The sequence below is a fragment of the Cetorhinus maximus genome, chromosome X (assembly GCF_964194155.1).
Source record: "Cetorhinus maximus chromosome X, sCetMax3.hap1.1, whole genome shotgun sequence".
In the NCBI taxonomy this organism is placed as follows: Eukaryota; Metazoa; Chordata; class Chondrichthyes; order Lamniformes; family Cetorhinidae; genus Cetorhinus; species Cetorhinus maximus.
The window spans coordinates 17,477,489-17,488,479 of record NC_135917.1 but is presented as its reverse complement, the minus strand read 5'-3'; the positions used below and the strand labels follow the sequence as shown (position 1 = coordinate 17,488,479).

Here is a 10,991-nt window from a genome sequence, read left to right as displayed (position 1 = left end):
AACCCCTCGCCCACCTATCCCCTTACCCACTTACCACACCCACCCTCTCTCCTCACCCATCCTATCCCCTCACCTACCCGAACCCCTCGCCCACCCTATCCCCTTACTCACTTACCTCGCCCACCCTATCTCCTCATCCATCGTATCTCCTCACCCACCCTATCCCCTCACCCACTTACCTCGCCCACCCTATCTCCTCACTCATCCTATCTCCTCACCCACCCTATTCCCTTTCCCATTTACCTCGCCTACCCGATCCCCTCACCCACCCTATCCCCTTACCCACTTACCTCGCACACCCTATCCCCTCACCCACCCTATCCCCTCGCCCACCCTATCCCCTCACCCACTTACTTTGCACACCCTATCCCCTCGCCAACCCTAACCCCTTACCCACTTACCTCGCCCACCCTATCCCCTCACCCACCCTATCGCCTCACCCACCCTATCCCCTTACCCACTTACCTCGCCAACCCTACCCCCTCGCCCACCCTATCTTACCCACTTACTTAACCCACCCTACCCCCTTACCCCCTCGCCCACCCTATCCCCTTACCCACTTACTTTGCGCACCCTATCCCCTCGCCCACCCTATCCCCTCACCCACCCTATCCCCTCACCCACTTACCTCGCCCACCCTATCCCCACACCAACCCTATCCCCTCACCCACCCTATCCCCTCGCCCACCCTATCCCCTCGCCCACCCTATCCCCTCACCCACCCTACCCCCTTACCCACCCTACCCCTCGCCCACCCCATCCCCTTACCCACTTACCTCGCCCACACTATCCCCTCGCACAACCTGTCCCCTCGCCCACCCTATCCCCTCGCCCACCCTATCACCTCGCCCACCCTATCCCCTCACCCACCCTATCCCTTCGCCCACCCCATCTCCTCACCCACCCTATCCCTCGCACAACCTGTCCCCACGCCCACCCTATCCCCTCGCCCACCCTATCACCTCGCCCACCCTATCCCCTCACCCACCCTATCCCCTTACCCACTTAATCGCCCACCCTAACCCCTCACCCACCCTAACCCCTCACCCACCCTAACCCCTCACCCACTTTAACCCCTCACACACCCTACCCCCTCAGCCACTCTAACCCCTCACCCACCCTAATCCCTCACCCACCCTATCCCCTTACCCACCCGAACCCCTCGCCCCCCTATCCCCTTACTCACTTACCTCGCCCACCCTATCTCCTCATCCATCGTATCTCCTTACCCACTTACTCAACCACCCTAACCCCTCACCCACCCTAACCCCTCACCCACCCTAACCCCTCACCCACCCTAACCCCTCACCCACCCTAACCCCTCACCCATCCTAACCCCTCACCCACCCTATCCCCTCGCCCACCCTATCTCCTCACCCACCCTATCCCCTCACCCACCCTAACCCCTCACCCACCCTATCCCCTCGCCCACCCTATCCCCTCGCCCACCCTAACCCCTCACCCACCCTATCCCCTCACCCACCCTATCCCCTCGCCCACACTATCCCCTCGCCCACCCTATCCCCTCACCCACCCTATCCCCTCACCCACCCTATCCCCTCGCCCACATTATCCCCTCGCCCACCCTATCTCCTCACCCACCCTATCCCCTCGCACAACCTGTCCCCACGCCCACCCTATCCCCTCGCCCACCCTATCACCTCGCCCACCCTATCCCCTCACCCACCCTATCCCCTCGCCCACTTACCACACCCACCCTCTCTCCTCACCCACCCTATCCCCTCGCACACCCTATCCCCTCACCCACCCGAACCCCTCGCCCACCCTATCCCCTCGCCCACCCTAACCCCTCACCCACCCTATCCCCTCACCCACCCTATCCCCTCGCCCACACTATCCCCTCGCCCACCCGAACCCCTCGCCCACCCTATCCCCTTACTCACTTACCTCGCCCACCCTATCTCCTCATCCATCGTATCTCCTCACCCACCCTATCCCCTCACTCACCCTATCCCCTCACCCACTTACCTCGCCCACCCTATCTCCTCACTCATCCTATCTCCTCACCCACCCTATTCCCTTACCCATTTACCTCGCCTACCCGATCCCCTCACCCACCCTATCGCTTCACCCACCCTATCCCCTTACCCACTTACCTCGCACACCCTATCCCCTCACCCACCCTATCCCCTCGCCCACCCTATCCCCTTACCCACTTACTTTGCACACCCTATCCCCTCGCCCACCCTAACCCCTTACCCACTTACCTCGCCCACCCTATCCCCTCACCCACCCTATCGCCTCACCTACCCTATCCCCTTACCCACTTACCTCGCCAACCCTACCCCCTCGCCCACCCTATCTTACCCACTTACCTTACCCACCCTACCCCCTTACCCACTTACCTTACCCACCCAACTCCCTTACCCACTTACCTTATCCACCCTACCCCTTACCCACTTACCTTACCCACCCTACCCCCTTACCCACTTACCTTACCCACCCGACTCCCTTAGCCACTTACCTTATCCACCCTACCCCTTACCCACTTACCTGACCCACCCTACCCCCTTACCCGCTTACCTTACCCACTCTACCCCCTAACCTACTAATCTTACCCACCTTACACCCTGTCCCACTTATCTTACCCACTCTACCCCCTTACCCAGTTACCTTACCCACCCTAACCCTTAACCACTTACCTTACCCACTCTACTCCCTTACCCTCTTGCCTTAACCACCCTACCCTCTTAACCACTTACCTTACCCACCCTACCCCCTTACCCACTTACCTTACCAACGCTACCCCCTTACCCACTTAGCTTACCCTCCCTATCCCCTTACCGCTAACCTTACCGACCCTACCCCCTTACCCACTTACTTTACCCACCCTACCCACTTATCTTACCCACTCTACCCCTTTATTCACCCTACCCTCTTACCCACTTACCTTACCCACCCTACCCTCTTACTCACTTACCTTACCCACCCTACCCCCTTGCCCACTTACCTTACCCACCCTACTCCCTTACCCACCCTACTCCCTTACCCACCCCCTTACCCACTTACCTTAACCATCCTACTCCCTTACCCACTTATCTTACCCACCCCCTTTCCCACTTACCTTAACCACCCTACCCCCTTACCCACTTACCTTACCCACCCTACTACCTTACCCACTTACCTTATCCACCCTACCCCCTTACCCACTTACCTTATCCACCCTACCCCCTTACCCACTTACCTTACCCACCCTACCCCCTTACCCACTTACCTTACCCACCCTACCCACTTATCTTACCCACCCTACCCCTTTATTCACCCTACCCTCTTACCCACTTACCTTACCCACCCTACCCTCTTACTCACTTACCTTACCCACCCTACCCCCTTACCCATTTACCTTACCCACCCTACCCACTTACCTTACCCAACCTACCCCCTTGCCCACTTACCTTACCCACCCTACTCCCTTACCCACCCCCTTACCCACTTACCTTAACCACCCTACCCCCTTACCCACTTACCTTACCCACCCTACTCCCTTACCCACTTACCTTATCCACCCTACCCCCTTACTCACTTACCTTATCCACCCTACCCCCTTACCCACTTACCTTACCCACCCCACCCCCTTACCCACTTACCTTACCCACCCTACCCCCTTACCTTACCCACCCTACCCTCTTACCTACCCTACTCCCTTACCCACTTACCTTACCCACCCTACTCCCTTACCCACTTACCTTACCCACTCTACCCCCTTACCCACTTACCTTGCCTACCCTACTCCCTTATCCACTTACCTTACCCACCCTACTCCCTTACCCACTTACCTTACCCACTCTACCCCCTTACCCACTTACCTTACCCACCCTACCCCCTTACCCACTTACCTTACCCACCCTACTCCCTTACCCACTTACCTTACCCACCCTACTCCCTTACCCACTTACCTTACCCACCCTACTCCCTTACCCACTTACCTTACCCACCATACCCCCTTACCCACTTACCTTACCCACCCTACCCTCTTAGCCACCTCCTTACCCACCCTACCCTCTTAACCACTTACCTTACCCACCCTACTCCCTTACCCACTTACCTTACCCACCCTACCCTCTTAGCCACTTACCTTACCCACCCTACCCTCTTACCCACCCTACCCCCTTACCCAGTTACCTAACCCATCTACTCCCTTACCCACTTACCTTACCCACCCTACCCCCTTACCCACTTACCTTACCCACCCTACCCTCTTACTTTCCGTACCCCCTTACTCACTTGATTTGAAAGTTTACTTTTTTTTAAGACTCATTTCTAACTGAAGCTTCTTTGTGCAACATCATTGATTGAATAAAGGTTGAATTGTTTCTTACATTGTCTAATCTGTCAGGTTTTGCATTCAGAATCCCACAGGGAATAATCCATCACAAATGGTTTGTGCCAGTTTGCTTTGTTTTTGGGCAGGTTTCTATGGCTGGAGCAAGCAGCTGCTGAATGTCTCTGAGTGGCCAACACCCACTGCCCACCTCCCAACCACTGGGCTCCAAGATGTCCAGCTTGGGACTGTAAGGGGATTCTGTGAGTCTTCTTAGCTGTTATTTCTAGGCTGAGTCCTTCCTGCATGTCAAAATTGTGCATTGCGCAGCAGGCCACAGTCCAAGCCATCCTGTGCAGTGTGTGCTACAGGACACTGCCCCAACTGTCTGGGCACCTGAACATGGGCTTTCAGAACACAGCTTGTAGTGTTCTCCACCATCTATTGGCTCTGCATGTGTGCACGATTGGAGTGTGCCTGTAATAAAAACAGAAAATGCTGGAAATACTCAGCAGATCAGGCAGCATCTGTGGAAAGAGATACAGTTAACGTTTCAGGTCGATGACCTTTCATCAGAACTGGGAAAAGTTAGGGATGTAACAGGTTTTAAGAAGGTGAAAGGAGGGAGGATGGGAAAAGGAACAAAAGGGAAGGGCTGTGATAGTGTGGAAGGGAGGAGAGATTAAATGGAGAGATAATGGGACCAGTAAAGAAACAAATGGTGGGTCTAGAGGAGGTGTGAATGGCAGAATGGTGAACAGCTGCTGTCCAAAAGCAAAAACAAGGGAAAAATTAGAGTAAAACCAAAACCTGAAAAGAAAAAGGAACAAAATGGTGGCAGAGATTATGGTCTGAAATCGTTGAACTCAGTGTTCAGTCCAGAAAGCTGTAAATCGAAAGATGAGGCTCTGTTCCTCGAGCAGGTGTTGAACTTTGTTGGAATGTTCCTGAAGGCCGCAGACAGGAAGGTCAGCATGAGAGCAAGGTAGGAAATTAAAACAGCAGCAACTGGTGTTCTGCAAAGCGGTCACCTAATCTGTATATCTGTATTTGACCTCCCCAATGTAGAGGAGATCATGTTGCGAACAGCAAATAGAGTAGACTAAATTCAAAGAAGTACAAGTAAATCGCTGTTTCACTTGGAAGGAGTGTCTGGGGCTTCAAACATTGAGGAGAGAGGAGGTGCAACACCTGCTGTTTCACTTGCTTAAAAGCTGGATCTCTAATTTTTCCTGCTTCTTATGAAAGGCCATTGACCTGAAAGATTGGGTAGAATTTTCCCCCCTTTGGGGGTGGGTTGTGTGAGGCCGGGTGCGGATCAGGCCTGCGCTGCCATTTTACGTGGGTGGGCCAATTAAGGCCTGACCAGTGTGACACCCACCCAGAAGCTCCCTGAGTCAGGAGTGCGAGCGCAGAAATGTGCCTCAGGGAGATTCGTTTCAAGTTTTAACCATTGAATAAAGTGTTGAAAAGATTTTTATGACATTTCCCCTCATGTGAAACTGTCACATCAACTGGGACATGTGCATTAATTTCAGTAAAAATTTTTGAGAAAATTTAAAATCATTCATGAAACCTCATCCCGCCCAAGGATGAGGTTCCATGAAAAATGCGAAGGCCACCTGGGTTCTTTGCCTGCCCCCCTGCCAACCTTAAGGTTGAAGGGGCAGCTGCGTTAATTATTTTAATTGTTAGTTAAATGGCCTCAATAGACCTTTGACAGTTTGGCGGGCGCACAGCCAAGTCAGCTGCACGCCCACCGAACTGAAAATCGAAAGGACGCACGCCTGACGTCACCCCCCGTCCTTTTACAGGTCGGCGAGCGGGCCCCGCCCCCACTTGCCAAACTGAAGATTCTCCCCATTAACTCTGTTTCTATCTTCACAGATTCTGCCTGAACTGCTCAGTATTTCCAGCATTTTCTGTTCTTATTTCAGATTTTCAGCATCTGCAGCATTTTGCTTTTGTGAAGCATTCCTGTGCTGTATTGTGGATGGCATGGAAATGATGTTATCAGCCATACCTTCAGGGAGTAGAAATGTTCTCCACAATCCATCCGTCTTCATTATCCTTCCTCGCTGAATAAAAGAGCGATGGTGGAGGATAAAGGCATCAAGGCAGCATCCTGAATGCAGGCATTGCAGACAATCTGCATGTTCAACAAATGGAACCCCCTCCTGTTAACAGAATGAAACTGAAGCTTCACTCCATAGCCCCTGTTCCTTGATCCTCAACCCCACAGTTCGTATTGTGATGATCTGGCTTGGATAATTGTATCAATCCACAATTGTAAAAATTGAGCAGCATGGTGATCTTTATCTCTGCTGTTAACACTCTGTGGGAGGTAGACTGTGACTTTCGGTCTTCCTGCAGAATTTCACACTGGTAGCCGATTGCTTCTGTCATGAGGTTCCAGCTCCACACATACTGCTCTTCTGAAAGATCCTGGTACACTCTTCCTTCTCTGTGCACCCTCTGGGGCGGGGGTTGATAGTGCAGTCTCCTGGCATGGTGCCTCACTTGTTGAGCTTCAGCCTCTACTGCTTCTCTCCATCTGCCTTAAAAAAACTGAATACAGGGATGCCTATTGGAAAGACCTTTGCAGCTCCTTAGACCTTCTGAACACTTTGAGAAGGGTGGAAGTTCAAAACCTCACAGTTTCAGAAACTCAAAGGGCCTGACCAGGAAAAGTGCAAATGTCAGAAAGAAACAGGTTAAAAAAAGACGCAGAGAAACAATGCTACAGAACTCCAGAGATGATCTGCAAAGTTTGGAAATTCCTCCTTGCCTCAGAGTCATTCAATCATGCTGGTATTAGGTGACCTATAACCCTGCTATGCCTGGATTTTTGCAGCCACCAGAAAACCAATGTAAATTCAGGAAATGCATGCAAGCTGCTGGCTTGCTTGGGGCTAAAGCTGTGTCAATGACCAACAGTGGTTTGTAACATGTAAACTAGCCTGAGTCACTTACGCCTGAATATCCTTGATCATTTATGCTGAAACTCATCATTGTGCCATACTTACATTGCTGTTTTGGCAGAGATTTTGAGGAAATTTCCATGTCTGACCATGGCAGTAGTAAACTGACAGGCATTTCTAGTTTTGGTCTGTAAAGCCTTGATTTTAACTTTCAGTAGACCATGGCAGGTGACAAACTGTCCTGACCATAGCAGCTGGTTCGGGCAGATGCCCTTTAAAATCGGAGTCTGTGGGATCAGTGGGTGAGTATCTGGCTGATTTTAACCGTCCTCCTACTAACTTTCTGTGGGATGGACAGGATTAAAATTGCCCCCTAAGAATCTGGCTGGCTCCTAACAATGTCAAAGTTGTGGTTGAAGTAATCTCAAAGAATCCCAGTTATGCTAAAAATCTAATTGTTTCCTGACAAAAGAATCCAATCTGGAATATTATCTCTTGCCATTTTAGAGCCTCAAAATGCACCCACCGAGGTGGATGGAATAAACCTGGAAGAGATTCGTGAATTTGCAAAGAATTTTAAGATTCGTCGACTGTCTCTTGGACTGACGCAGACACAGGTTGGACAGGCACTGAGTGCTGCAGAGGGACCAGCGTACAGCCAGTCAGCCATCTGCAGGTAACACAACCACCAAGGTGGTATTTCGAACTAAGCAGGTGGCAGGAGAAGTAATACTTAACAGGAGAAAGTAAGTGTCGGGAGGAATAACTCCCATGCAAGGATTAAAAGAAAATACCACAAAAGTTGGAAGTTTGAAATAAAACCTGAAAATGCACAGCCGCTCAGTCATCATCTGAAAAGAAGCAAAAAGTTAACTTTCAGTTGGGTTCCTTCATCAGAACTGGAGATATTTTAAGATTAAATAACTTCCCTGTTTCAATCAGCCACTTTAAAGCAGCATATTCATCATTGATCTGAGGTCCTACCCAAAGGCTGCATAGAAAGCAGTGCAGAGCAATATCCTTTGCAATCCTCAATGTTAAGCTTCATGTTCTCCACACAGCAGGAGAAATTATATTTTATTTCAAGTATTTGCTATATGGTTGGAGACTTTTAACCTCTTAATAATTCACTCGGCTAGGCCGCTAGGTAGCTGAGACATACAGGCAGCGAATATCTGAGGCTGGATTCCTGGGGCAGGATTTTCCCTCCTGCGGGTTTCTGAAACCTGCTATCGGGCTCAAATAGGGGTCAGAAGCCCACACTGTGTGGGGAAACTCTTTTGAGTTATCAACAGTCACAGATTGCAACTCTTTCGAGTACAATCACAGTTCTTGGTTTCCAGGAGTGGGACATGAACCCACAACCCTCTGATTCAAAGGCAAGGGTGCTATGAACTGAGCCACAGCTGACACCTCCTGTGTGGGGAACAGGCACCCGGCTGTGATTTCCCTGAATCTGCCAATTAAAGGCCAGAGAGTGGACTTGCTGCCTAAATTAGGACGGTAGGCGGGATCTCAAAGCTGGAGGGCCAATAGGAGGCCTTCTAGCTTGGAACCAGCAGCAAGTTGCCAAGGCAGGTAAATGAGGAAGAGGGCACCCCAATTTTGACATTTAAAATGAAATAAAAAGCAGATCAAGCAGCTGGGCCACTGTTGTGGTGGTGGTCTGCAGCTGCAGATGGCCTCTAAGCCTGCCTGGAGTGCTGGTGTCCCAGTCTGCTGCCAGGAGGCAGCTAAACTCTTCCCTGACATTGCCAGGGATCTGGAGATTGACTGGAAAATCCCATTTGGTCTCTGACAATTGGCCTTAAGTGGCCATTAACAAGGTGAATTGGTTACCCTCTGCTTGCCCTACTGGTCCCCACCCGCCCATCCCACCTCTGGGAAAATTGTCAGGGGTGGAATGCAGCAAAGGAACTTCCTGCCTGCCAGCCTCCATTCCTGCCCTGGCAGGGCTTAAAAATGCAGGCCCTGATCTGTGTTGAGCTAGGCTAATCTTAGTTGTTTTTGGCCTCAACTCCCCAGATTTGTGCAAGAAGAGTTGTTCCAGTTTCCTGCTTCTGATTCCTATCTAAACTCCTGCTTCCACAGGATTGGGCTTGGCTCTGACAGACCACCCGGTCAAATAGCTTGCTGACACTCACTGGGATCAGGTAAAAAAAATAGCCACCTGAGTGAGGTAGAGAAAAATAACCACAATCTGTGCAACTGTACCTGAGAACAGGAGAAGGGGAAGGTAGGGGATGGAAAAAGTTGGAGAAAAGAGAAAAAGGTTTTGTAGTTTTTACTTCTCTCCATATTTTATTTCTCCTTTGATTTTCACTTAAATGAAATTGTGGTGGTAAAATAAACTTTTTTTTAAAATACATTCTTGAGATGTGAGCAACACTGGCAAGGTCAGCATTCTTGCCCATCCCTAATTGCCCTCAGAAAGGTAGCAGTGAATTACCTTCCTGAACCACTATAAGCACGTTGAATTAATACAACTGAGTGGCTTGCTAGGCCATTTCAGAGGGCAATTAAGAGTCAACCACATTGCTGTGGGTCTGGAGTCACATGTAGGCCAGACCAGGTAAGGGCAGCAGATTTCCTTCCCTAAAGGACATTAGTGAACCAGATGGGTTTTTACAACAATCTGATCGTTTTATGGTCGCCATTACTGAGACTAGCTTTTTAATCTAGATTTATTTCACTAACTGAATTTAAATTCCCCAGTGACTCTGATGGGATTTAAACTCATGTTTCCAGATAGAACCTTAGAACCATAGAAAAGTTACAGCACAGAAGGAGGCCATTCGGCCCATCTTGTCCATGCCAGCCCAAGGACACCCAGATGCCCTTTCTAATCCCACCTTCCTGCACCCGGCCCATAGCCCTGCAGCTTACAGCACTTAAGGTGCAGATCCAGGTACTTTTTAAAAGAGTTTAGAGTTTCTCTACCACCAACTTGGGCAGCGAATTCCAGATACCCACTATACTCTGCATTAAAAAGTTCTTCCTCATGTCCCCCCGACACCTTCTGCCGCTTATCTTGAATCTATGTCCCCGGTTCTAGAATTCTCCATCAAGGGAAACAATTTTATCCTGTCCACTCTATCTATTCCCCTCATAATTTTGTACACCTCAATCAAGTCACCTCTCAGCCTTCTTTGTTCTAAGGTAAATAACCCCAATATATCCAATCTCTCCTCGTAGCTACACTTTTCTAACGCTGGCAACATTCTTGTAAACCTCCTCTGCACTCTGTCCAGAGCTATTACATCCTTCCTGTAATGTGGTGACCAGAACTGCACACAATACTCCAGTTGTGGCCTCACCAGTGTTTTATACAATTCCAACATTATATCCTTACTTTTATATTCTATACCTCTGCCAATGAAGGAGAGCCTTCTTTACAACCTTGTCCACTTGAGCTGCTGCCTTCAGGGACCTGTGTACTTGTACGCCAAGATCTCTCACTTCATCTACCCCTCTTAGTATATTCCCATTTATTGTGTAATCCCTGTAACTGTTTGACTTCCCTAAATGTATGACCTCACACATTTCTATGTTAAAATCCATCTGCCACTTTACCGCCCACTCCACCAACCCATCTATATCGTTTTGGAGATTATGGCTATCCTCTACACTATCCACTACTCGGCCAATCTTTGTGTCATCTGCAAATTTCCCAATCGTGCCCCCCACGTTCACGTCCAAATCGTTAATATATAACACAAACAGCAAGGGTCCCAACACCGAGCCCTGTGGAACACCACTTGAGACAACTTTCCATTTGTAAGGGCATC

At 50.1% G+C, this 10,991-nt stretch overlaps 1 protein-coding gene across 1 annotated transcript in view; it reads left to right on the top strand.

Moving 5' to 3' along the window:
- The window catches only part of pou6f1 (POU class 6 homeobox 1), a 294,584-nt gene that overhangs the window by 248,072 nt on the left and 35,521 nt on the right, over positions 1–10,991 (top strand). The window contains exon 10 of the mRNA XM_078534560.1: positions 7,711–7,879. Within this exon, the coding sequence (XP_078390686.1) occupies positions 7,711–7,879 (169 nt within the window). The remainder of the gene's footprint in view (positions 1–7,710; positions 7,880–10,991) is intronic.